Source organism: Eurytemora carolleeae, unplaced genomic scaffold (assembly GCF_000591075.1).
Source record: "Eurytemora carolleeae unplaced genomic scaffold, Eaff_2.0 scaffold7, whole genome shotgun sequence".
Classification (NCBI taxonomy): domain Eukaryota; kingdom Metazoa; phylum Arthropoda; class Copepoda; order Calanoida; family Temoridae; genus Eurytemora; species Eurytemora carolleeae.
Genome location: NW_019396407.1, coordinates 350900 through 378693, shown reverse-complemented (window position 1 = coordinate 378693; position 27794 = coordinate 350900). Strand labels below are relative to the sequence as shown.

The 27794-nt window shown below is 32.4% G+C and overlaps 2 protein-coding genes across 2 annotated transcripts in view; both read left to right on the top strand.

Moving 5' to 3' along the window:
* The first annotated feature begins 1616 nt into the window (after positions 1 to 1616).
* Positions 1617 to 22084, top strand: LOC111702714 (uncharacterized). The gene is made up of 9 exons (XM_023474485.1): positions 1617 to 1807; positions 3444 to 3665; positions 6818 to 6916; positions 9150 to 9332; positions 14058 to 14232; positions 17549 to 17688; positions 18716 to 18925; positions 19978 to 20040; positions 21466 to 22084. Exons 1-9 carry the CDS (start codon positions 1643 to 1645, stop codon positions 21673 to 21675), a joined length of 1467 nt encoding a protein of 488 aa, XP_023330253.1. The 5' UTR covers positions 1617 to 1642; the 3' UTR covers positions 21676 to 22084.
* Positions 22085 to 27686: 5602 nt separating this feature from the next.
* Positions 27687 to 27794, top strand: part of LOC111702688 (asparagine--tRNA ligase, cytoplasmic) — a 19005-nt gene continuing 18897 nt past the window's right edge. Inside the window, exon 1 of the mRNA XM_023474452.1 lies at positions 27687 to 27770. The gene's annotated coding sequence lies outside the window, so the exon portion shown is untranslated. The remainder of the gene's footprint in view (positions 27771 to 27794) is intronic.

Genomic DNA, 27794 nt, shown 5'->3' with positions numbered 1-27794 from the left:
TTGAAATTAAACAAAATTTGCACCCAATTTTGTATTCCTAATAATCGTAAATAATATCTGCGAAAAGACAAGAGATTTTTCCAAAATTGTATCACTTGTCATATACATAGACGGCTTACACTGGATTTACAGGTGAAGTTCTGACCCCCCCCCCCTCCCCCTCCACAGAATATGCATAAAGTATCCCAGAAATTGCAATTATGGTGAATATGAACTTTTTAATGTTTAAAATTTAACCATGAAATTTATTTCTTGTTTTGTGCTTTTGCACTTCAATTATTCTAAATTTTATAAATAAGAATTGATTTTTGCCAATAATTACAATGTTAAAGGGACTACTAGGCGTAACTTCAAGGGACCCTAAATTTGTAGAATGTCTGATTCACAACGGTATCGTTAGTCTTTCTATGATCAAGAATGAAATTTCATCTAAAAAATGTAATGTTTTCAATTGTAGTTGTTGAATAAAAGTGACTTAGGGATGCAGCAGATACAACACGCACCTCTGACCCTTTAGTAAAAGTAAATTTAACCTAAAGTCTGACCGCGTCAACCTTGTTGCACCGGCTAGTCCTATTGAGTGTCTGCTTTATTTACCCAACGTCCGGGCGGTACAGTACAAACTGGGACCGGAAAGGTTGACCCGGCTCGGAAATTCAAATGTACTACGGCTACCCGTGACAAAGGAAGAATTTAACCCTTTTAAGACAGAAAAAATACGATAGCTTTCTCATTTTTGAACAAATAAAGATTTAAAGTGTAATACAATGTGATTCGGAGAGTCCACAAAAAAATGCCTTGAAATTACACCTACAGTCCTTTTAAAAGTTATATTTTACCGTTTTTGAGTTTGAAAAGGAATAAAACACCAATTTGAAAAGATTGAAAATACCTCTTTTATCAATAAATTATCAGATTTTGTAAATGTAAAAGATGAGAATTTCTAAATAGAGAGAATGTAAATATAAATATGGTTGTCCCCTCTCAGTTAAATATTTTGTGATAACTGCAATCTTTAATATGATTGTAATACGTCTGTAATATCTGTAATATCTGTAATATCTGTAATACGTCTGTAATATCTGTAATATCTGTATGATAATATAATAGTAGTAATCAACATTTATTGTTTTTGCACAAATATAATTATTCAAATATTAATAAACATAATTACTTTTGGTTCTCTTTACAACTCCCCCCCCCCCCCCCCCCCCCCTAAACCCAAAATGCCAGTTTACCGGTTTATTAGTCATGCAATAAAATGATTGAATCGTTGCCACAAACTCGAATTTGCTAACATACATATCTTTGCAACCCGATGTTGTAAACCATAGATATTTTTGTCAGATTAAATAATCTAAGTTTGAAATATCAAAGGTTTATTAGGTTGTGAAGATATGGGGGATTAGAAAATTCTAGTTTGTTACAACTCAATTCCATACTCTAGCGCTGTAGGAGGAGACAAAACAACGGTAGTTCGTCTAATGACTGGAGGAGAAACTACTTCCGATACATTGCTATCTATCTATCTATCTATCTATCTACTTAACTACCTTACAAACATAATAATAAGTTCCGTTATACTTGAAATCGCCGGTAATTCATCTGGTCAAAGTCAGACAGTTTACACCAACCCTCCGCCATGATCAGAACTGTCAAGGCGGACAATCCACCCTCGGATAGCTGGAGAAAAACGTTGATTACCGCTATTGTGATCTTATCGGTTGTTTCCAGCGGAAAAACGCGGTGGATATCTCCAAATGATTTTCTAAGTCTGAATATAGATTGCAGTGAAAATAGAATAAGGGTAAGATTGTGTGTTTTTTTATTGGAAAATCTCTTATTCCAATTTAGTTATGACTTTTTTAATTAGCCCTAGGCCTGATTAAGTAGCCTGGTACAAATGTTTTGTAAACGCGATATTACATATTTTTAACAATGTTTACTATTAAATCCACAAAAAATGAATAAAAACATAAACATAATTTTAAAAAAGCAATCATTGAATGAATCTATCTGAAATTAGTTTCCAATTTTCAGACATATCATTTTTGCATAAACTTTTTTCCTCTTCTTGGAAATTGTTTCCGGAAAATTAATTTCCGATCCTTGATTCATCTTGATTCATCTTGATTCATCTTGATTCATCTTGATTCATCTTGATTCATCTTGATTCATCTTGATTCATCTTGATTATTCATGTTTCTTTCTTGCTTCATCTTGATTCATCTTGATTCATCTTGATTTATCTTGATTCATCTTGATTCATCTTGATTCATCTTGATTCATCTTGATTCATCTTGATTCATGTTAAGTTTCTTTCTTGCTTCATTCCTTTCTAACATCCTTTACACTTTTCCAATGTGCATTACAGGAAATAAGTTTTTGCAACAAACTCAAATTTTCTTATCTTTATATCTTTGCAACCCACGCTAAACATTTGAATATCCGAGCTGGGCCAACCTTTGCAGTCGGACTATACCGCCAATTTACAATTACTAAAGCGGCAGAGGAGTATGAACCTGGTGGTGTACACTGTACACCTTCATATTTTAAACTTGAATTATTTGATCTAACAGAATTCATGGTTTGAAATATCTAAGGTCTTCGACAGTGTGGTTTAAAGATATAGGAAATAGAAAATCAGATTGTGTGGCAAAGACTCAATTCCTTAAAAAATAAAATACGAAACAAATATTTCACGATTTAAAATTTTAAATTCATATCTCAGCTCTTTGTAATACGAGATTTATTAATACAGAGTTATCCACAAAAGATGAGACTTCAGAGACGACTGTACGAACTTTGTTTAGTCAGTTTTCTTGCATTCAGGGTTTCTTGAAGGACAAAACTGGCGTATTTCTATGCGTAATCATTTAGTAAACCATCAAAATACTCAACTGAGTGCATAAACCAAAACTTAAGCTTCATATTGTCATATTGTTAGAGTTTTGGGTCGTCTTTACAGTCTTATTCTTTGTATGTAACCCTGTACGTTTGAGAAGCAAGGGTTAAATCATAAATATATGCAGTGTATGTCAACTATGCACCATCTTATGTAGCATAATTCTAGTTTTTACCCTTTAGATAACTTTTATATTATTCAAACTTTTAAAAAAAGGAAATTTTAAAATTTACTAACTAAGTGCAAATAAGTTTACCTTCGACAAGAACGATTATTTATATTCGAAAAAATTGCAGTACTAAAATTTTTATTTAAAGGGACAGTAAAGGAAAAATGAAAGGGGGTACACAGTTGTAAATCAATTTCTCGAGATAGGAACATCAGATAAAACTTTCATGGGTCGCGATCGAGAGCTAAAGTGATTAGCTTTCAGTCTATACCCCCTTTCATTTTTCCTTTACTGTCCCTTTAAACTCTAAAAAAACTACATACAATGTGAAAACAAATGTTATTGAATTAAACAACGAACACTGTTCAGGTTGAAGCCCGAACTCTAGACCCTTTCTCAGGAATGATGTATATTGAAAGCCCTTCCAAAATAGGATCAGGGGCATCAAGGGTACCCAAGGGGTGCCAAGTGAGAGGAGGAGGGGGACATGAGATAGGACTTTCTGTTGCCCCTGGTGGGTGTGGCTGGGAAAAGAAAGGGGAGAAGATTTATTTGCAAGTTTATGTACAGTACGATGCTTATGTACAACAGGTAAATAGTTTAATCTGTACAGTACGATGCTTATGTACAACAGGTAAATAGTTTAATCTGTACAGTACGATGCTTATGTACAACAGGTAAATAGTTTAATCTGTACAGTAGTTGTGGATTTATGTAGGCATAAATATTTACAGCAGTTGTAGATTTGCGTGTTTACATTCGTACACTGTACAGCAGTTGTAGATTGCTTGACAAAAACCTTTATGAAATATAAATGTTTCGATCTTGATTAATTTATTTGTCTACATCTGCTACAAGGTACACCGTACAGTTTACAGTGCAACGGTGCTTAGCTATATTTTTACTTGAGGCACCTACATGTACATTATATATGTACAGTTAAATCTGTACAGAACTAGTACAACCCCCCCCCCCTTTACCCCGCCCTACCCTCAATATAACTCCGAACAATGGGGAAATTGCACTTTTTTCTTGTCTATAAACTTTATGTTTCAATTTAATTCTCAATTTTCTTTGTGAAAGAAATGAGTTTCCTTAAACATATTTTGTGAGAAAGAACAAATATATATTCAATTTATTATCGGGCAATTTTCAGAACTCACATTCACATTGATATTTGCGGATTTTTCAAAAATCTTTTTTTTTCAATGAATCATTCCAAAACTGACACATTTTTAAGTTTTACACCAAAAAGAGATTGTTTTGAATTTTGAAATTACATTTTTAAGATTAATTGTACAGTCAAAATAAACATTGTATACCATTACTTAAATAAAAAAATTTGGCTGGAAAACTGAGACAAAGTTTGTGGTGTAAAAAAAATTAATCCTTCATGACGTTTTACCAAAGATTACGATATTTGGAATGATTAAGTTGATTCAAACCTTTTCATGGGAGGGGGGAGGTCCAACCTGACGGGGGGGGGAGAGCACCAACCTGAATATCCCAGCTGGGCCAACCTTTGCAGTCGGACTATACCGCCAATTCAGAATATGCATAAAGTATCCCAGAAATTGCAATTATGGTGAATATGAACTTTTTAATGTTTAAAATTTAACCATGAAATTTATTTCTTGTTTTGTGCTTTTGCACTTCAATTATTCTAAATTTTATAAATAAGAATTGATTTTTGCCAATAATTACAATGTTAAAGGGACTACTAGGCGTAACTTCAAGGGACCCTNTGAGGGAATGCATCTCAATGTACGCCTGATAATTTTGGAACTCTTGGAACAATGTTGAGCTGGATATAAGCATCGTCTGTTGGTAGCTATAGGTATCTGCATCATCACTATGAAGGAGCCAGGATTGCTCCCTGAGACGGAGTTGTCATCATCTCGGGTGTTTTCGGCTGACTGCCGGGGCTGGGATCTGTAGAAGGGGGGGGGAGAAGAAGCGGGGTTTGACATGCGGGCACTACGTGGAGGAAACAGATCTTGAGCACGCATACATCTAGAGAAAGGTCTACGGTATTTGAGTCGGAAAAATCGTCTTCCTTATATTTCGAATTAATTTTAACAACTATGCATATGCTGTGGCCTCTTTAGTTTTCTATCCAACGCGATTTCATTTTTACATTAATGCCAACTTAAAATTGATTAACTAAAAAAATTGCAGCAGTTTTCAGACAATATTTGAATAGTATTTGGGGTTTAACACAAAACAAAAATTGTTAATTGGGTTTAGAGGTATGGAAAGATTTTGCCATAGTCGTCTTGTGCTGTGTGAACTTACTTAACCGTTTTGGGCCAAATTTAAAAATGGATATCTTAGAAATTTAATTGATGCGTCGATAAATATTTCAAAATTCTCATCACTTCCTGTTGACATGAAGATTACAATAGGAAAGTTTTTTATTTCATATTCAGAATTTTGTGAAATTTTCAAAAGCCCTTGAAATTGCAAATTGTTTTTTGAATATATAAGGTTTCAAAGAAAATATTGCTTAAAAGCGTCAGGTTGTGGAGAAGTTATTTTAACAAAATTTGTAAATGTTTTTTTTTATTTTACTGGAGCGGAGATGGTCATGAATAAATCATTGATACTTTTAATAACAGTATTTTTTAGAGACACTTTGTACTCTACCACTTTCACTGAATTAAAGAATAAAGACAAGTAAGAACGCTAAACTTATGGCTGGAGCCTGAAACAGCGCTCAAATAAACCCAGACAGTTACAAAAAATTGCATCAATTTTCAAGACTTGGTCGCAATACATTGGCCTTTGATATTTCCTTACTAACTCAATTACACCTTTTTTGTGAGTACATTTGTACATTTTAGATCTATAAAACACTTGTTTTTAGATTTAGTTCTTAAGAAGCTTTAGAAAAATTCTCAGCAATTTTTGCGTGAGAACTTTTAACCTTCAGATCATTGTGCGCTAACTTAATATCCATTGTTACACTTGTATACCGATTCCATTAGCGCCTGATCCAATCAGGGTTCAGTCATGTGTTTGTTGTCTATTCTGAACCAATAGAAATTGCATGACGGTAACATCTATCTTTCTATCTATCTCATCATCCAATTAGATATGAATCCTTCAATCGGCGCTAAGCAGTAATTAAAGTTACGAATCACCAAAAATACAGTAAAATACAGTAAAATACAGTAAAATACAGTAAAAAAAATAGTTTTAAGTCACCCTCGATTCGAGTCACTTGAAAGGTGCAATTATGATGAAAAAATGTTCATGCCACTTTCGCACAGAAATCCTAAATGAAAAAAATCAGTTTTCAAAAGAGAAACATAGACATTGGACATTTCTAATTCTTACTTAATCAGGCAAAGAGATTTTGACACTATAAATGAAGACTGAAGAGTTAATAATTAAGTGAATCCGACGCGTGACGACCCAAATCAATTACTTGAAAATGAGTGATAGATTAAAAAGTTTTGCCCTCTGGGCTGGAAACTTTTGTGTTGGAAAGCCTTAATCCCGATCTTTTGATTTTCTGCTTAATTCTTACTTTTTGGATATCCCTCCTGGGTCCCGACCAAAAAGAGTTCTCTTATTGGTTGCGCGTAACTTTTCCGGCTTGCTGATTGGCTGTTTGGTTTCGGCAACCGACAATTTGTTCTGTTGACTTTTAGACAATTTCCTTGATATCAAATAAAAAACATTAATCTGCAGATTAAGATTGATCTCAAAACAAAATTTTCAGCTCCGTTTTTATTTAGGTAATCGATGAAAAGCTGAATATTGAATGCGATTTAACAACTAAACAAGGCTCTATTTCTGTCCCCACAGCAGTGCCCAACAACATTATTGTAGGACAGGTATTTTGTTTTACCCTATCTATCGGAAACATGTTTTTTTAAATATTAGCAGACAACTTACGTTAAATTATTGTTTATAAAAAAAAATTCAAATAAGTTGCTTTAGACTCAATCAATAAACATGTTATGGGGTATTTAAGATTGTTTGAATTTCTCCCCCCTCTGTTCTGACCGTATTATTTTAAGTTATGCAAACTCCTCCCTCCCCCCCCCCTCCCCCTCCCTTGCCAGACATAAGGACGAAATCATGAACAATGCCTTAGCATTGCATCTGCTAATTTTCATTCGAAGCAAAACAAATAATATACGTACGATTTTTTAAATGAAATAATTTTTTATCGTGTTTAACTATTTAAAAATCTTTGAAATGACATGAACACAGGGAATAAGAATAAAGGGAAGGGAATTGGCGCTAGCATGGCATGAGAAATCCAGTCCTACCATGCTTTGCAGACGAGTTCGTTATTACACACGCACACTCTTTTGGTACAGACACACAACATGACTCTAGTCAAGGAAATTGCAGAACAATTTCGTCAATTATAATCAAACTTGAATAACGAGTAGTTTTTGCAAACTTTAATCAATTTATATTCTTTGCATGAAACATTTGCTTATAGTGATGACTTAAATATGTAAATATTATATTACATGGATATTAAACTTATTTTTAACTAAACAATTAACTATAAACAAATGTACTCTCCTAGACTGTACAAATACCGAGATTTGTATGTACTGTATATACCTACAGTACACGCCTTCGATTCGTTGTCACTTACACACATTCTTTTGGTACAGACACACACACATGACGTTTCCGCCCCCTGCGTGAACATTGAACAGCTATTCTAAGCATATAGCGAGGCCTGGTTACAATTTTTCATTTTTCTTGGCTTTGTATATTATTGATGATATTGGCTCTATCCTTTCTTAACAAATGTTTTATGAATCCCACCAGTATCCATAGACAATATATGGAGTACGGACTACCTTTAGTAAACTAACAAAGGATTTAATTGAGTTTTTGCCACAAACTCCGATTTTTTAATCCCTATTTTCTAAAACCATTAGGTTGCAAAATATGAGTTTTCGGCTAAGTTTTAATTCTTTTGTCTGTAACTTGACACTAATCATGTTGTAAATGGCGTTATACCAGAGTGTGGCGCCCCTGGATTCCTGGAATGCAGTACACAGCATATTCCATACTTCACATGTTATTGTTTAGATTATGATATACTGCATCTAGTATAAATACTGTTTTTGATAAATATATATTCAGTCAGTTTATTTGGTCTTATTTATTTGGTCGTATTCCTTTCGTTGCTACAAGAGCACGTTTATTTAAGGGAGGTTTCGTACCGGAACGTTTTCAACGGCTATTCCCCACTTTAATAAGTCTTGTTTGTCTTTGGTTTTTAGTTTGATGTAAAGATGGATGTAAAGAAACCTAGCACACTGTATCATGTTTATATACTAAAAAGGGTGTCTTGAAATATATCAGTAGACTATGCTTTTGTTTATCATTTTATTTCGCTCACCCATTTTGAATGTATTTATAAAAGTTTTGTCAATATATGTTCCACGGGGCTCTAAATATTTCGTACATCGTTTAATGACTTCAAACTTAAATCAGCGTTCAAACTGTTACATTGAAAGAGGTCGTCTTTTGAGTCTCTTTTTCTGGGCAACCGTAGTACATTTGAATTTCCGAGCAGGGTCAAACTTACCGGTCCCAGTTTGTACTGTATCGCCGGGACATTGGGTAAATAAGGCAGACACTCAATAGGACTAGCCGGTGCAACTAGGTTGACGCGGTTAGACATTAGGTTGAATTTACATTTAACTGAAGGGTGCGTTTTCTGTGAGCAACTTTATTCATCTACATAAATATGTATTGCTTGTCTAGAACTTTTTATCTTTTTTTCCAAAATGTATTTTTTGGTTTCCGTGTTTTTTTATTGACACCTCTGAATCAGATTTCTGAACAAATATAACATACACATATCACACATCTATCAACCTTTATTAGAATATATATATCAAAGGTTCTATACAGTATACATAATGTTTATATTTGTTCTATCATATACACAGTTGACATCTGAATATATATTTATGTAATAATATAATCATATCTTCTTTTGGACCAAATTGGCTGAAAGTGTTTTGGGAAACCCATTGTTTTATTCTAATTTTTCGATAATTTTCGATATATTTTGTTGTTGTTTAGGCTTATATCAATGCAATGACTGAAAAGGAAGTAAAAAACATTGTCCGGATAGCAAATACAAACGAACATGAAGAAGAAGCAAAAATGAAGATTTCTAAAAATGAAGAAAAGCTGGAAAAGAGGAATAGAAAACTAGAAGATAAATATGCAGCATTGGAACAGTTTAACACTATGATATCACAGGTAGGATACTATATAGAAACACATTTTTGAGACGTTTGGTTTAGATCAACGAGGTTATAGTGTATAGAGTGGTGATGTACGCTAATCCTTTACTGATCGTATAGGCCATCAAGTATACCGAGAGCGTACTGCATATTTGTTTATTATAAGTCGATTCTGGCCTAGCTATAACCTACTGCAGTATATCAATATTAGTACACAGTTGTAAGTGTACAGTACTGCTAACTGAGCACACAAGTAGAGAACATAGAGAATAGAATATATAGAGAGGAATTTAATGGAAAAAAGTGTAAAACGGCCATTTTGTTGTACTGTTTCCATACTGCAGGTGTACTTCACATATTTTTGCTATATAACCTGTTGGGCCCTGGAATATCATTATATAGAAAATCTAAAATTATTGTTAAAGGAAAACCAAATTATGAAATAGGCTGGTTTCATAATTGACCAATGATCATTTCACATAGACTCTATGCTTTCCACTTTACAAACGATGATTTTCCGTTATAACTATAAATCAAATGATGTTTTTTTCAACTAATTCATTATAAAGTTTATTTAACAGTTTAAAAAATTCGAAATTGAAATGAATAGTCTGGGTAACATACTGTATTAATGTACTCTACTGCATATAATTTGTGAACATTTACATGATTTGTACACTTTGAACTCCCTTTCAGGCAGAAAGGGACTGAAAAAATTCATACCGAGAGATTCTTTTAATTCCTCTCTATATATTCTATTCTCTATGATAGAGAACTATCATCCCCCCTGGTTCGGATACATAGAAATTAACGAGGTTATAGTATATAGAGTGATGATGTACGCTAATCCTTTACTAATTGTGCAAGCCATGTACTCTACTTTCAAAGTTTGATCTGTATATTACAGTACTCGGAGGTGATTTCTAAAATATTTATTTTTGTTCAGGCAGAAATAGGTTTTCAATCAAAAAACTGAATGAAACTGTAGACATAACTTCAACTTGCTGGTTATATAGAGAGGAATGTACGGTTCACATTGGTACCTTTAAAGCTCTGTTTGATTACGAAGGCACATAATGATTTTCTCTTTGAAAGTAGTTTATTTTCATCGTGATTTCTCTGGAAAGTGACTCGCGGAGTTTGCTAATGAAACAATGGAGCAAATTATCAGAATTCAACACCTTTCGAGCTACGCATAAAAATGGAAATACCTACAAATTATCTCCAGAGCAAAATTGGGACGAACTTTTGATTTAAATAGACTGGTCACGTTATTTCAAGTGTCTGACTATTTATTTAAAAATGTTTAAAGAGTGTCTGACTCACAATGAAACTTTTTGAACCTCTATCAGTTAAAATAAAACAAAGGGTTATAAGGGTAACGGTGTATATTTCTCCATTTTTATTGGGAGTCGCTTGAAATTGCGTTTACAGTCCCTTTAAGTGCGGTAAAATATGTCCTTTGAACTGACTCCTGTAGTTAATACTTGAATACCTAGCACGCTGATTTAACAGTTTGGTCCTTGTCCCAATTATGATTATGATTATCACAATTATGATTATTTAAACGTTTATTGCAGCTCTAAGATTACCAAATCGTCAGATGGGAGGGAGGGGGGGGGGGGGGGGGGGGGGGGGGGGGGTAGGGTAGGATTTCAATAATAACGACACATGTTCTTTCAAATTGAAAACCTGTCGTCTGATTTATGAAAAATAATTCTAAAATATAAGATTCTTGGAAAACTGTTTTTATCCTGGGCTAAAATTGAGATAAATTGTTTACCGAAACATTTAATCAAATCTGAAGAGAAAATATGCAAGAGAAAATTCATCAAATTCCTCCAAAGTGTTTGATACAAGGATTCAAGAAAAGGGGGTAGGGGGTAGGAAGGGGGTTTATAATAATCAAAAGAATGAACTCATGTATTAAGGGCATTATGGGACAGAAATTTAAATCTTCACCGTTTACACCAAGGTACTAATGCAAGGAAAGTTATTTCAGAGGTGTACGCATTTTTTTGTACTGCAGTGTATTGTCTTTGGGCGGAAAAGTAAACACAAGACGGATGTCACAGCCTGTCATGGAATCCATTTTCACAAAAATAATATATAAAATATACACCGTTTACACAGACTATTATCGACCACGTGCGCGTAATTTCAAGCGACCCTCAATGCAAAGATGTCAATGCCCGATTTACAACCTTACTCTGATCAAAAAAGGAGAAGATATCGTCGTTTTTCTGACTCGAAAAGTGTTTATTTCTGTGAGTTTCTCCATTTCTTTTATTATAACCTAAAAATGCACAAGTTAGTTTCGCAGATGAAACCGCAAATAAAAATAAACTTTTTTAAACAATAAAAACATGGATATCTAATTCTGCAATAACTTAAAAACCCATTTTCTCTAATTAAATGTAGATTTTTCGTATTTGCTATTTTATACTTTTTCGTTGAACTATGTAATTCATTTAAGTCACCAAAACTAACAGATTTTGAATGAGAGATAAAAATATGACTGAAAACATTCAGATTTATTTATCTTAAGACTTAAAAGTTGTGGTATATATATACCAGAGAACTGATATAAAATATTATGAGGCAGTCAAATATATATAAGAGAATACGTTTAAAAAGGAAGGGGGGGGGGGGTTAATCAAGAATTTTAGCTTTTGTAGATTTTGATTTTTTTTTTGGATTAGAGTAAATAATGTGAAAAGATCAAAATGACAACATTTTAAAAGAACTGAACATTTTTTGAAGGGCTCAATATTTTGATCGTAATTTGACAAAAAATTGAAATCCGATAAAATTTTGAAGAAAAAATCAAAATCTCGGATTGTAGTCTATGAACACTCCAAATGGCAAAGGAATTGAGTTTTTGTCACAAACTCTGATTTTCTAAACCAAATATATCTTAACAACCCATGTCGTTGACTTTAGATATTTAAAACTATGAAGTGTTTCAGACAAAATAATCTAAGTGGAAAATAATCATATTGCATCATCATAATATTGCAAAATATAGGAATATGAAAATTTGAGTTTGTGGCAAAAGATCAAATTCCTTTTAAGCAAGAATGCTTGGAAGTAGCCATTTTTAAATTGGTTTTAAAAAATTCAGCGACTTTGTATGCATCTTTATAAAATTCATTTTCAAGTTTTTTGGGGGCCCGTGCAGTAATTTTTCCACTCTTTCCAAATTTAGAGTAAGCTGCATGTGAGTCATTTAAGAATACCAGCATTATTATTAAATATTGAATTCTATACAAAAATTAATACATTTTACTTACCTTACACATACAACTCTAACTGAGCTAAAAATACCACTTGTTCATTATCTGAATTCGATCAGGACTCAGAGAAATCGGATTAAATTGTTTCAATCCAATAATGGTACTTAAGAGTTAGAACCTTAACCCTATCTCTGTTGGGCTATTTATAGCAAAAGCTGGGGGGGGGGGAAATTAACTTAATTGGATACTATGGTGATGGAAACGTTTAAAAAAAATATCATAAAAATGCATTAATTTTTAAAAAAAATTTTAAAAATAATGAATTTTATGACACCTGAGCTGAAAACTTTAGAATGAGATATCCTTAATCACGATTAATTAATCTGATTATCCAATGTACACACTTTTGATTTTCTTCTTAATCCTTTTTTTTTTGGATATTTCTGCTGTGTAAAAGTTACGTTTGATATCAATTACAGATACAAGGCTGCATCGATTGGACTAATATCCGATTGAATTAAAGTCAGTTGTTCAAAAGCCGGCTTTTACAGCATTTAAACAAATCTAAATTTGATCATGTTATTGAAATTATTAAAAAACATATTTTAGGGCTATTGTCATTTTGAACGTTAGTCTTAATAAACATTAATCCAAAACTTACGTTCGTTCAATCGATGTTTAGTTCAATTGATATGACACCATAAACACCAGAAATCAAAACTGGTTTTTCAAAAGTTAAAGAGTACATCTTAACATGACACGCTGATTGGTTAAATTTTTAACTTCTTTCTTGGATATCGAATGCGTTTTAAAATAATCTTGGGTTTAGTAAAACCAGGGGATCAAACATTAATCTTGATATTCACCATTCTAAAGTTTTCAGCTCTGAGCTGGGAACTCTTTTGTGAATCCACAGATTAATTTAATCTTTTGTTAATCTGCAGATTAACTTAATCTTTATTCAAGCTTCGCAGTGTAATTGTACTGATAATAATAACTGTAATGAAGAGATTTAGCATTAAACCTGAAACTAAAAGAGCCCACAGTGAATAAAGTGATCGGAATTACCCAACACAAAAGTTCCCGGTTCCGATTGTGTAACTTGTTGGCAATTATACAGTGAGAACCAGAAAACTGTAAAAATTAAAGTGGTATTTGTTCTTCCTTTTACTTGAGAAATATCGCTAAAGATTTATTAATTTGAAAGTGTTGCCAGTGCCACTAATATAAATTCAAAAATTATCAGGACATTTTTAAGTTTTACAAATCCATCGCAATATTTGATGATCCAAAAAGAAAAATAAGACGACGAGATGTCCTCTGTTTTCTGGTTTTCGCTGTACACTGTTTTCTGGTTCTCACTGTCCACTGTTTTCTGGGTCTCACTGTCCACTGTTTTCTGGTTCTCACTGTCCACTGTTTTCTGGTTCTCAATGTCCACTGTTTTCTGGGTCTCACTGTCCACTGTTTTATGCAATAATAAAACTGATAATGATATTATTCAGGTAATGTCGACAGAGAAGAACGATGATGAGGATATCCGAGGTTGGATGGAGGTCTGGGGCTCTCCAGGAACCTCCTCTGCTGGTGTCCTAGAAGCCATGAGTAATGCAACCCTACTTCTTAGAACTTGGGGTTCAAGGAACCCTTCTAGGCTAGGAGCCTGCACAATCCGGACAGGTACAGGATATGTACAGTACAGGCTAGGAGCCTGCACAATACGGACAGGTACAGGATATGTACAGTACAGGCTAGGAGCCTGCACAATCCGGACAGGTACAGGATATGTACAGTACAGGCTAGGAGCCTGCACAATCCGAACAGGTACAGGATATGTACAGTACAGTGCATACAGTACAGGCTAGGAGTATGCACAATTCGAATAGTTATGCGACAACGCTCACTAGATGAAAAATGAAAGAAATGAAAGAATGTTTAATTTTGCCGTCTTTACTCTATAGTCTACCAACATGTATACTTTATGTACAAGTTGCTCTAGCTGCTCAAAAGTCGGTCTTGTACTTTAAATGAACCTATTTTTCGTTGTACATTGTATAGCATATCTATTGTATTGGTTTTGAATGGAGCATGTAGTACAATTATCGAACATGTACCATACACCACGTTACAGTACAGGAAAAAGTACATTATGGCACACAATACAGTACAGTACAGCATACAGAACAGTAAAGCATACATAACAGTACAGCATACAGAACAGTAAAGCATACAGAACAGTACAGCATACAGTACAGTACAGCATACAGAACAATACAGCATACAGAGCAGTACAGCATACAGAGCAGTAAAGCATACAGAAAAATACAGCCTACAGTAAAGAATAGTATATAGTACAGTAGAGCATAAATTACAACATAGTATACAATACAGTTGAGCATACAAAACAGTCCAGGCTTACAGTGCAGTACTGCATAAGTAAAGCCAACGTGCAGTACAGTACTGAATACAATACATTAAAGCATACAGTAGAGCATAAATTACAACATAGTATACAATACAATTGAGCATACAAAATAGCACAACATACAGTGCAGTACAGCATAAGTAAAGCACACAGTACAGTACAGAATACAATACAGTAAAGCATTCAATAAAGCATACAGTAGAGCATACAATACAGTACGGAATATAGCACAGTAAAGTGAACAGCACAGTACAGCATACAAAATGGTAGAGCATACAGTACAGTACAGCAAACGGTTCAGACTAGGAGTCTATAGAATCCGACCAATATAAAAGAATGTCACTATGAGATCTAATGCGACTGTATTCCCTGTATGTAAATGTGACCCAGGACAGTTTTTAAACTTTTATTTTCATATTTTTTTATCTCTGTATTCATCTCATTTAATTATCTCTGTTTTCTGAATAGAATTTTCCATCTTGATAAACAAAAAACTTCAATAACAAATAAATTTAATAAATTCAACAGTTGAATCAATAATATATTTTTGCATCCAGAATCAACTTTTAAAATAACCTATGCTTGTTAGAATCAAACAAAGTTTGTATATTCAAACTCTTATCTTTGGGTTTAGAGAATTAATGTTTATATGAATGCACTTTAACTAAAGGGACTATTATCATAATTTTAAGTGAACTTTCATTTTAGAAGGGACATGACTCGCAAAGGTACCCATAAACCAACCAATAAGAGCATTTTGAAGAAATAAATATTATGACAAATTCTTTAGGATTCATTTGAGACATATAAAACGTTTCCATGATGTATAATTACTGAGTTTGAGCGCAAAGTCGACGTTTAAATTCATGAATTTGGGTTTTAGATCCGTTTTCAGAATCGGTTTTTTTTAATTATTAAATAACGACAACGAAAAATTTAGTAAATATTCTATATTATACTAATGGTAAACTGTTTAGGAACATATTTCTCAAAAGAAATTTGTCAATAAACCGAAGTTAGAATTAATTATTTCCTTTTCATCTATATATTGAATTTCTTATTTTCTCTGAATTTTTTCTTTGTCCTATGATTTCTTCAAATTCTTCAAATGTTGTCTTTTTAATAAAAATTCCAGAAAATCTACAGAAAATCTTTGTGATTAAAGAGAGATGATATAAATTAATAATCGAATAAGATTACTTATATTCGATGATAAGAGTTAATTTTCATTTTTTCTACTGTTCCTAAACATCTAACTAGTTTACTGTAAAATTTTTTTTACATTTTTTGTCGTCGTTATTCAATAATTAAAAAAACATTCTAAAAACGCATCCACCCTACAGTACGATTTTGAACGTCGACTTTGCACTCAAATTCAGGATTTACAGATCTTTAAAAAGTTTTATATATCTCAAATGAATCCTAAAGAATTTTTCCACAACACTGCATACTCAGTTTAACTACCTTGCATAGCCGGTCTATCCCTTAAAAACAGACACGATTTCTATATTCTAATATTCTATTGAGTAAAAACAAAAATTGTACTGCACTCTTTTAGCTGACAACATCACTGCAAAATATGGTTTAAAAATGAACAACATTTTCCTAAACTACCAACTTTTAATACTTTTAATTAAATCAAACAGAATCTAATTGAAGATTATATTACATGCAATGTTTAACTTAAACACATGTTATGTTGAAAAAGAATCGAAACAAAGACGATTTTATAAAGAAAAGACTATAGTGAATACAAGAAATAATACAACAAAAAGGTTGTTAAAAAATTGCAACAATAATAAAAATATGTTTAAAAATAACTTTTTCGATGTAACCATATTATTTTCACACACTTTATAAATAAAGGATTTTTTCAATTTTAGTTCAACATTTTTACCCTAAGTTCATTAGTTCATTGTTGAAAAATTGCACCCACATGTCACTTAACCAGTTAAATATTCCAGCATTTTCTCTTCAATCAATTATTAATAAAAAACATTGCGTATTTACAATTTTGTTCGTGGATTTCCAAAATATTACGAAAATCAAAAATTTTTGGAAACAATTCCTATAATTCTGAGTATTCATAAACTTTCTCTGGGATCATATGTGGGCCCGATCGGTTCAGCCGTTTTGACGTAGGTCAGTTACAAACAGACAAGCAAAGTATTTAAATAAACAGATGGGGGAATATCCAAAGCCTTTATTTTTGAAAGTTTCAAACATTTTCTACTTAACTCTTTATTTAGTATTATTGTTATACTTTATTTTCTTTTTTTAAATGTTAATTGATTTAAATTAGTAATTCTTAAAGTCCTATCAGTTGAAGACGCGCTTAACTCTAGTCTCAGCCAATGAGAGATTGCGAAAATTCTATGTCAGCTGTTTTGTTCGGATTAAGCTTCACCTTAAATAATTTTCACTCACTTTTATCTTAAAATTATTCCACTGTATTAACTTAAAAAAGAAGCTGTAGCCGTAATTTTAAAGATTATTGAATTCTAGACCAACACATGATTGAATTCAAATAGAAGAAACCTAGGCCCCTTAGGTTAATCTTTATATTTCTAGAAACTGGCGTGCTGGTGCTAACTGACGAGGAGGGGTGTGGCCAGGGACTAACAGGCAGATCTGTGAGCCGGGGGGTGGAGCAGATCAGCCACACCTTCACTGTTCCAGACAACATTGGAAAGGCGAAGATATCTTGCAAGGTGTGTTCAAGTTATAATATTTTTTCAAATGCGACCAATTCGACATTTTTTCACATTTATGATTTAAAGAATAAAAACAAAATATCTTCTATTTTATTAAATAATGATTTTTTAAAAAGAATGTTATTTTTAAAAATTATTTTTTTTTTGTCGATCTTATTAAAATGGTAATATTGCTTAAAGTCTGCAAGGGATTACAATGCAGCTGCAACTTGATTTAACGTAAGTAAAAAACGTTCTGGTGATCATGTTAAGAATTAACTGTTGTTATCTGAATTGCTTTTTTCTGTTTAATTAAATGTCAGAATAATATCTTTCAGAAAAAAATTTAAAGTATTTTGATCTAAAACTTGGTGTAGTGTATTTACAGGGGCTGTAATTGTAAACAAAGAAGCTGTATCAGAAATATTGGATAAATTGTAAACATTTACTACATTTATATTGCAGGGTGTTTCGTCAATTTGACAGTTTACAGACCAGAGACGGTTACATTTTTGTTCTTAGATATCTATCTAAACTATAGCTAATTATAAGTCGTGCAACATTTGTTATGCACCCTTAGAAATCTCTATCATAAATCAAAGACTAAGCCATTGTCATGTTTTGTGGGGACACTCTGTACACGAAAAACTGTTTATTGGCTCCTAAATAAATAAAGAGTTTGGATTATAACGAATAGTACGTACAGTACACAGCTTTTCATTTCTTTCCAAATATAATTGTTCACAAGATAGATTTACAAAATTGGACTTTTTTGTAAAAATAAATCAGTGCAAAGCTAAGACGCTAGAGTACAGTTTGAACTCACAACAGCTGACGCAAACATATTCGAAAATCTAGAATATTCTGTGCTCAACGCAGTTTTCGAGAACAGGTTAATCATCATTGATAAGTCAAAGAAAGGTTTAAAGGGCCTGCTGTGAATTATAAACGCCACTTAACAACATGGAGGGTCACTTGAAATTACGCTTACAGTCCCTTTTTGGAAAAATTCAAAACAATTTTTGTTTAAACAAAAATGTTCCAGGTTGTCTCCTGCTCATCGTGCCACGAATCCTGCAGTTTCAGTGGTTCAGAACTCCAGAAAATTGAACTCGCGGATCCTACGAGCCGAAAGGACGATATACGAAGTTTCGAGCAAACTAGGGACGAATCAACGGACGAGGTTTTATTCCTTGAATCTAGTGTGACGATTATAGGAGGAGAACTGCAGGAAGCCAGGGTAGACGAACAATCGGTAATTTTTTAACAAATTTTTTAAAAAAATAGACTATTTAAAAGTGGAACTTTTTTGAACAAAATCTTGTTGTTCTTGAAAAAATAGATATTATTTTGGAAACTTTATTTTTTGTTTTAATTGAAAACAAGATATGAATAAATGAAAAATATCGGTATTCGGTAACTACTAAATAGAAATAGATTTTTAACAAATACAGTAATTGGAACAGATTTAGAAAATACAAATATGGAAAAATATTTATATTATAAATTTTAGACTAATAGCAAAAGACAATTAATGCAAATTTTTGAAGAAATGGTTTTAGATATTTAGATATACGACAGTTAAAAACTAATTTTAGACATATACCGTTAAAACAGGTGTAGAAAATTTAAACATACCAGAAACAGAAATAATAGAAACATGTTACAAAGATGAAAACAATAAAAAAGATTAAAACAGTTAATAGAAAGGTAAAATAGCTAGATAGAAAAATGGAAACAGATAATAGAAAATGAAAACAGATAATAAAACGTAACAAGATAATAGAAAAGGAAAACAGGTAATAAGACGTAAATTGATAATAGAAAAGGAAAACAGATAAAAAGATCCGAAGTAAACAGGATATAGTAATAATCCCTGCATTGTAATAGAAAACAAAAACCACCAAAAGAAAACAGAAACTGTCCTCCGAGCTTGTCAAAACGTAAAAAAAATGTTTGACATTGATTGACATATTATCCAGATTTCCCAGTTTCCAATTTTACACTTCCTGCATTCAAATAATGAAAAGGGTTTGTTTTCTCTAATATTGGTTTATTTATCAATTTACTCTGTCTACTCACATTTATCCAAAGATTGCAAGCTGGCACGCATAAATCGATGACATATCGCCGATTACTTCTTAAATACTTAAAAGTCGGCTAAGTCCTGAAAATTTATGCAAATTTACGCAATTGTTAGACTCCAAACTTGGAAGTTTTGTTCAGCGATACTTTTTAAATTTCGGGCTTTGACGTCACGGCGGGGTCTCATTTTGCAGATTTTAAACTAAAATGAACATTGTTCAGGTTGAACCCGATGTTCACAATGGACCTAGTAACCCACCTACCAGTCTTATAGAACACCTTCAGGTAAGAATGACTTAGTTTAAGCGTCCGTTTTAAACATGCAACTTTAAATGTTTAAAAACGGACCTCAAAACTTTAAATTTTTAAAAACGGACCTCAAAACTTTAAATGTTTGAAAACGGACCTCAAAATTTTAAATGTTTAAAAACGGACCTCAAAACTTTAAATGTTTAAAAACGGACCTCAAAACTTTAAATGTTTAAAAACGGATCTCAAAACTTTAAATGTTTGAAAACGAACCTCAAAACTTTAAATGTTTAAAAACGAACCTCAAAACTTTAAATGTTTGAAAACGAACCTCAAAACTTTAAATGTTTAAAACGAACCTCAAAACTTTAAACGTTTAAAAACGAACCTCAAAACTTCAAATGTTCAAAAACCAACCTTAAAACTTTGTAATTGGACTATTTAAGATTATAACTTGAGTCTAACAGTCGTCTTCACAGTCAGCAGTTTTGTGGGTCCCTCTGTACACTGTACACCCACGAAAACTATCTAACAAAACTGCAAAAGTGAAATTCAAAAAATCTTTTATTTGTATTAAATATTAATTATTTGTTTTCTGTATAAAACAAGATAAAGTGTGTTACTATATATCATGCAAGTATTGTCCCTAGGCATATTTCGAGAAATTCGAGAAATATCATAAAATCTAAAACTTTCACCCTCTGCACAAACACTTTTAAAACAAATTATAATGCTTTGTTAGATCACCTATCGAAATTTTTCAAAGACATATCTAACACTATGTGAGATTTGGCTAACAATTTTTTTCTTATGGTTTGAATATTATATTGCTGTTTGCTATAGCTTTAGATTTTTATTGGTAAAAGAAGATTTGCACGATTTAAAATAAGGAAAGCATTGTTTTTAAATGTTTAAAAAGTTTCATTTTTCAAAAAAAAATATTCAAGCATTATTCTGAAATCAGAGACTAGAACATTGCACATTATATATAAATAAACCCCCTCTATCTCTGGGGAAAGGGTTGGGGTGAAAAATGTTTACAATTTTAAGGGAAATTATATAAATCACTAGCTTGGGAACCCAGCGTTGCCCATCAGGTTACTCAGAGTTTTACCCGCTGCAGTTTACCCGCACTTAAACGGTTTTTTAATAAATTTTTCCTATTGAAGTCGATCCATTCAACTAATAATCTCAAAACCTGTCTTAGAATATTCCCATGGGCCTCCCAATTTCCCCAATCACAGTTTGAGGCAAATCGGTCCAGGGGTTCCTGAGTTATGATCTAACACACAAACAAACAGAGATTAAATTTTTGATCTTTAAGAATTTCATGTTTTTTACCAAACATACTAAGCTCGTTATTTACCATAAAGACTCATGGAGTAGTTCAAAACAAGCCAAAAATTTAGATTTTCGATCTCATGTTTTCAATTGTTTGTAATTTTATTTATTATTTTTTAGAATGATACGGAGCTGTGTATGTCCCCCTCCCGCCTAGTTCTCATGTTTGGAATCCTCATCCTCGTTCTTGTCCTCGCACTTCTCTTCTCATGCATCCTCTGGGTTAAAGCTAGAGCTAGGTTTAGACCTCCGAGGCCGTTTCCTCCACGTGCCGGACCACAGTATAGGATCCCTCCGAGAGCATCTCCTTATATCAGAGTTATTACGTAAACCAAGATTAATACAACATCAAACAGCCAGTTTGTGCGAAAATAAATTTTGTGCAAACCAGCACCAAACGTTTAGTAATTTCCGCGAAAATTTAAGGAAACGAAGAAAATTGCGGCCGAAGCAAAATAATTTCACAATGATTTTTGACTGTTGTTGTAAACCATACTGCCAACTTGTATTGGGTATCATTTTTATCAGTTTTTGGGGGGTCAAAAAAGCTCTACATGTTTCGTTTCTTATCATTTCTTTATTTTTACATTTTGCAAACTTTTTACTCCTACATTTTTTAAGTGGTCCGTTAACAATAGATTAATTCTGCTGATGCTTAGCACAGTGTATCTGTTCTCGTGACTCTCATAGGAGAGCATTGTTATTGTACGAGACAATACAGGTCTTAAATAGAATATTTAAAAAAAAAATGAAAATTACTCAACAAATCGTATAAAGAATTTTAAGAAACCAATTTCATGATCTTAAAAACAGTAAATTTAAAAATAATTAATCTTATTCAAAACAATTTTTAAATCTAATTTGGATGAAAAGAAAACTCTTTGAAGATACAATTTTATTAAATTTAAAAATAATAAATCTACTTCTAAAATAAAAAATCGTTATTTGCGAACGTTAAAAAAAGAAAATAGCAATAAGCACAAAAACACAATTAGTTATTTCACTTATAAAAGGGTTTTATTAATTTAAAAAAAAAAACCTTTAGACAATGTTAAATGTTCATTAACTTTTTAATTAGATGTATATATATATATATGATAGACGTGAAACATTATGTTTAGTATAATTCTTTTTTTTATCTATCTAAATTAAGTGACTAGCTCCATTGGATTAGAAAGTGCTCTGCACCTAAGGGCAGCTAAGTAGAGTGTGGGTTTTATGAAAATCCGCGAACCGTGGGGAATTTATAAATTATTTTCCCCTAGTCCAACCATTCATAGTTGTTTGCATTTATCTGCAGGTATTGTGTACACAAAGGGTTAATGTAAACAGAGAACTTGTGAGATTCCAGGTTTCTCAGCATTATAGATTTATTATCACTAGATGTCGTCTTTCCAAGATTTAGGACCCAAGTAACAATTTTGCGGAAATCCGCAGAAATTCCCAGGAACCTTTCCTGGGAATCTGCGGATATTCTCAGGAATCTTTCACAGGAAAATCCGGTGAAAATGTCGAAAGCTATTCCGAGAAATTTCCTCGTAACCCATTCCGAGGAACCAGGTCCGAGAAATTTCTTGTAACCCATTCCGAGGAAAGTCTTATAACTCTATCCAACGAATTTCTTGTAACTAATTCCAGGAAACTTCTTGTTACCAATTCTGCAGAAAAACCGGAGAAAATGTCAACAAAATCTTGGGAATTTCCAGCGAAAAGTTCTTCAAAACCAATTCCTGGGAAGTTCCTGGGAACTATTCCAAAGATTTTCTCAAGAGTTCCTCAGGAATATCTTGAAATATTCTTAGTATATTCCTGAGTAAATTTACTAACCAGGACCTAGGCCCAATATTAGTGAATAACTGAACAACTATATTGCCCCTCCAACTTTTTAGAAGTATAACCATCTCCATAAGAAGTCCTTAACAATGGTCTATATAGTTCCAAATATAACTAATTTTCTCGAAAATTTGATGAAAGTTTTTTTTTAACCTACACTCATTTATGCCCCCAACTCTTAAAGCAAACTCAAATTCCACTTTAACATTTTTCAATATAAGCTTAGATTCTTTATATTTTTGCCCCCTTTCTTAAAAGAAATGCCCCCAAATCGGAATTTTAAAATAATACTCCCGCATTTTATTCAAATTGCCCCAGCAGATTTAAGTATGCCCCCTTTTTCAGAATGCCACCAAATATTTATTTTTAACTTTAGTAATTTATTTTAATTAAATTTTACAATATTTTCAAATTTCAATATGATATCAGGTGAAATATTTTGAGACTTCTATATTTCTTGTTTTTCATTCTTTCTTCTTGATCGTCCATTCCTTGTCCATCCTTCAATCATACTTTGGCTAATTTTGAAAATAGAAATAAATGAATTTTTTGGATGTTTTCTGCAGCTAGCCAAATTGCAGAGGCAGAACTATTTTTTGGAGCCCTGTATCTATATTCTTGCTTGTTTGTTTTTAAATTTTGCTTCAGTCAAGTTACTGAGTCAGCTCCTGCATTCCTAACATTTATAACGCACTTTCAATAAAATTTTCTTGATGGAAAGGAGAGGGGTGAGGGGGGCGTTTTACACATTTTCCAGTTTTTTATCTCAAGTAGGACATAGATAGGATACAAGATGCATAACTAAACTCAGCACTTCCCCAGCTGTAATTCTGGGACTAATACATAGTAGGTCCGTTGCCTGCTGGAAAGAAAGCAGGCAACTGCCACCAAATATTCATAATTTGCACCTAAATTTAATTTAATTTTATCCCCAAATGTTTTATAAATACACCCAACTTTAAGGTAAAATTACTCCAAAATTAAGAAGTTTTGCGCCCAACAAAAATTAACCCTTTCATTGAAAAAAGACCTTCATATACTTGAAAATGCAAATTGCCCAAACTGAAAAAACCCACCAAAACGAAATTTTCCTCTAAAACAAATATTGAAGATTTCCCTACCTGAAAATTGCCATAAAAAAATAAAATTTGCCCCTGAAATATAGATTCAAGAACTTTCCCACACACATTTGCCCTAAACTGAAAAGAATTCCCCCTAACATAAAAATTTACCCCCAAAATATCCTGTATTGTTAAGGTAGTTTTTTCATGGTTGAATATAATACACATTTTTCTTGCCTTCACCCCCCCTCAGAAATTTTTAGGGGGGGGTAAAGAAAACTTTTTTGAGGGACCTCACGTGACCCCAGGGAAGGTTAATGGAGGATCGAATTTTCAAAAATTTGCCTCTTATTTGGAAAAATTTTGAAAATCCACGAAATTTTATTTTTTAAACCTGCAAAATTTTATGTTTGATTTTGTTTAACAATGTAGATACACAAACAGAAAATTTTCACAATTGAAAAAGAAGATGGGCGGGAAGCGTTATAAAAGCCTAGTCTTATAAATGATTGTTCAAAATTGAGTGACAAGACTGGGAGTTGCATTTACATTTTACATGGTTTTTTAACTTTAAGAGTTTATTTTTAAATTAAATTTTACAATATTTTTAAATATTTATATGATATCAGATGAAAATATTTTGATATTTCTATATTTCTTCTTCTCTTTCATATAAGGCTAATTTTGAGAAAAAAGGGATGTTCTTGTAAATTAGCCATTTTTACAAGGAGGACTACTTTTTAAAAAGATCTTGTTTTTCTGAGCCCTGTATTCATTTTAAGTTAATTATCTGTTTTTCTTTTCATGAAAAGCTGACTAGGCAATTTTTAGTATTTCAACTCAGCTCAGCTCAGCTCTGTATTATTGCTAGGGTCGGATTTACACATTTTACATGGTTTTATCATTAAAGTTATAAGTATTACTCAGCTTTACTTGACATTTGACTTTTTCTAATAATTGCTAGAATTTGATGATATCTACAGTGATAACCAGAAAACTGTAGAGAAGGAAGACGACATTAAAACAATATTGAACCGCATTTGATGTTGTTACAAAGCAAATATCTTTACTAGTAAATGTTAAATCATTTATCAAATGAAATTGTTCTGCTTACACTGCACAATTGCTGTGTTTCATGCCATAATTCTTGAGTGTGAAAGATGTCTTCCTAGACCAGAGTTTTCTGGTTATCACTGTATACTCAATAAATCACATGGAATTTGTTCACCATAATTAAGTTTATTGTCAAAAAAGTGGTAGTCGTTGAAATCGATATATTGAAGACGACTTTTCTATCTAAATTTTGAGTGTTAACAATCCTTTTTTCAAATTACAATATTTAGTTTACAACTTACAAGTAATCAAAAAGAAACTGTTTACTGAGAGCTTTTCTTTGTGTCCATGCTTAGTTCTCAGTATATCAACGGTCAGTATCCTGCATGCTGTTTATGAAGCGAGGAAGGGAAGGCAACCTCCCCCGCACAGCTTCCGAACTCAATAACGAATACATCGGAAGAATTTATCAAATGTCGTCTTGACAATTTTTCAATGAGTTTTAAACTATATTACGTAAATTTCAATATCTGCGAAAATAAATAAATAGCCATGAATATGCAGGAACAGTTTTAAAGAGCTCCGTATAATCATTTAATTAAAAAAACTAAATATCTGCAACATTCCACTATCAGAAAGTGAAGAATACGACATTAGATGAATTCATTCGATATGTATTCCACCCTCCCCCTGTATAACTTAAAAATAGCTCACATTAGAATGCTAAAACGTCTTCACTTTCTCAACATCATAGTTGTGAACAAATTTTGCTAAAAAAAATTTTTTTTTCGGCGGGTCGGTGTTTTTAAAAAATCTAAAATGTTAAATAACTTTTTTTTATTAATTAAGCTACAGGGCTAAGACTTACATATTTGAAAAGGTCTTGAAAAATGGATATAATAACATGTTAAAATTTGTCAAAAGTAAAAGTAACTATTTTTTGGAAAATTCATAAATCAATACCTGTAACATTCGTATTCATCCCTAACATTCTTATCCTAATTGGATCAACAATGAAATCCAACCTGTATCCAATTCATGAACCAATACTCAACATTTGTATCCATCCATCCTGCATCAACATTTGATACTTTTATCTCATTTGACAAGGGCGTATACAGAAATAATTTGAACTGTAAATTCAAAACATTTGGCTTCCTGGATATCAGGCATAAGTATGATATACTTTAAAGGTACACATACAGTCCAATTACCTTGCATGTACTATACTTTATCTCTTCTTCAAACAAAAACTAGCAGAAAAAATATTGTTTCTAAAAAATCGACTTTATCATGCTGTTATAATTAGTACTTAAACTAGAGATAGTAAAATACATTTTTGAAAATGAAAAACTTGACGTAAACTTAAATTCTGAGATGAAAAAAGGACAATTAGGTTCAGAAAATATGACTTGTAAAAGTTTCTGTTTTGAAAAAAGTAAGAGTACAATTGTAATCTATGTCATAAAGCTCTCGTTCATTTATATGTTTGTTCTGCCCAAACGGCTGAACCAAATGGGCTGAATTTTAGTAAGGAAACTCATGGATACCCTTGGGGATGACATAAGCTAAATAAATTATAAGTTTTTTGTGTTAATTCGATTTTTACAGTTCCACAGCCAACGCCTGGCACTTCAACTAGATAGTTTGTAATAAAAAGAAGGATTACAAAACAGCGGTGCAATGAATAAAGTAAATTAAATTCAAATAAAAAACAAAAAATGGTCTTTTACAGATTTCGACAATTTTGTTTTTATTTAACAAAATTGAAATCTGAACCAAACTCTTTATATCTCCGGTAATATTGAAAGCACAAAAAACGCAGACCACTTTTTGGAAATGCCAGGGCTAGGAGAATTATGTGATAATTGTTTCAAGAATCATACATGTTAAAGTAGATAGAAGACTAAATGTCACAAATAAATTCAAATACCAAAGACGACTTTCAAGTCGTCTTCCTATTGTCATGTTTCGTGGGACACCCTGTACCTCCAGACTCAAACCAAGCCAAACATTAGGATTCTAAATAGATTTTTCATTCGGACTTCTGTCATTTGGTGGCTCTGGTCCACTAATACAATCTTCTTAGTGCACTGAATGAACAGTAAACTATTGTTTTATGTTCTTCACTCTTGAGTTTAAGATTTGAAAAGTGTGAAAGCTCTGAGTTCTAGGGGGGTTCCCACCTTTCCAGGTCTAGGGCTGGCATTATCCCCCTTGCCCCCCCCCTCCTGTATACACCCTTGAATCCAACCCCTAATTCATTCAGACAACAGTTAAAAATTATTAGAATATTTTGAAAAAGTTCGTAATATTGTTTTAAATGTCGTCGTCTGCTAGTCAGATTTCTATTTTAACAATTGCCGCAAAACTTTACAAATGATGAAATATGGGAACAAAACTGAAACTCCGGCGTGTCAGAAAACTGGCAAGAAAATTATAAAACCTGTTTTTGTGAGTCTCAGTCAAATTCAATGGGTAATTCCCTAATATACGATTTTA

What these genes read in the sequence shown, in the direction of transcription:
- LOC111702714 (XM_023474485.1), top strand. Translation starts at nt 1,643, where the DNA reads ATGATCAGAACTGTCAAGGCGGACAATCCACCCTCGGATAGCTGGAGA. An exon ending in ACGATGCTTATGTACAACAG is followed by an intron (nt 3,666 to 6,817) that starts GTAAATAGTTTA and finishes GTTTTTATTTAG; the next exon opens with GTAATCGATGAAAAGCTGAA. An exon ending in AGGCGAAGATATCTTGCAAG is followed by an intron (nt 17,689 to 18,715) that starts GTGTGTTCAAGT and finishes AAAATGTTCCAG; the next exon opens with GTTGTCTCCTGCTCATCGTG.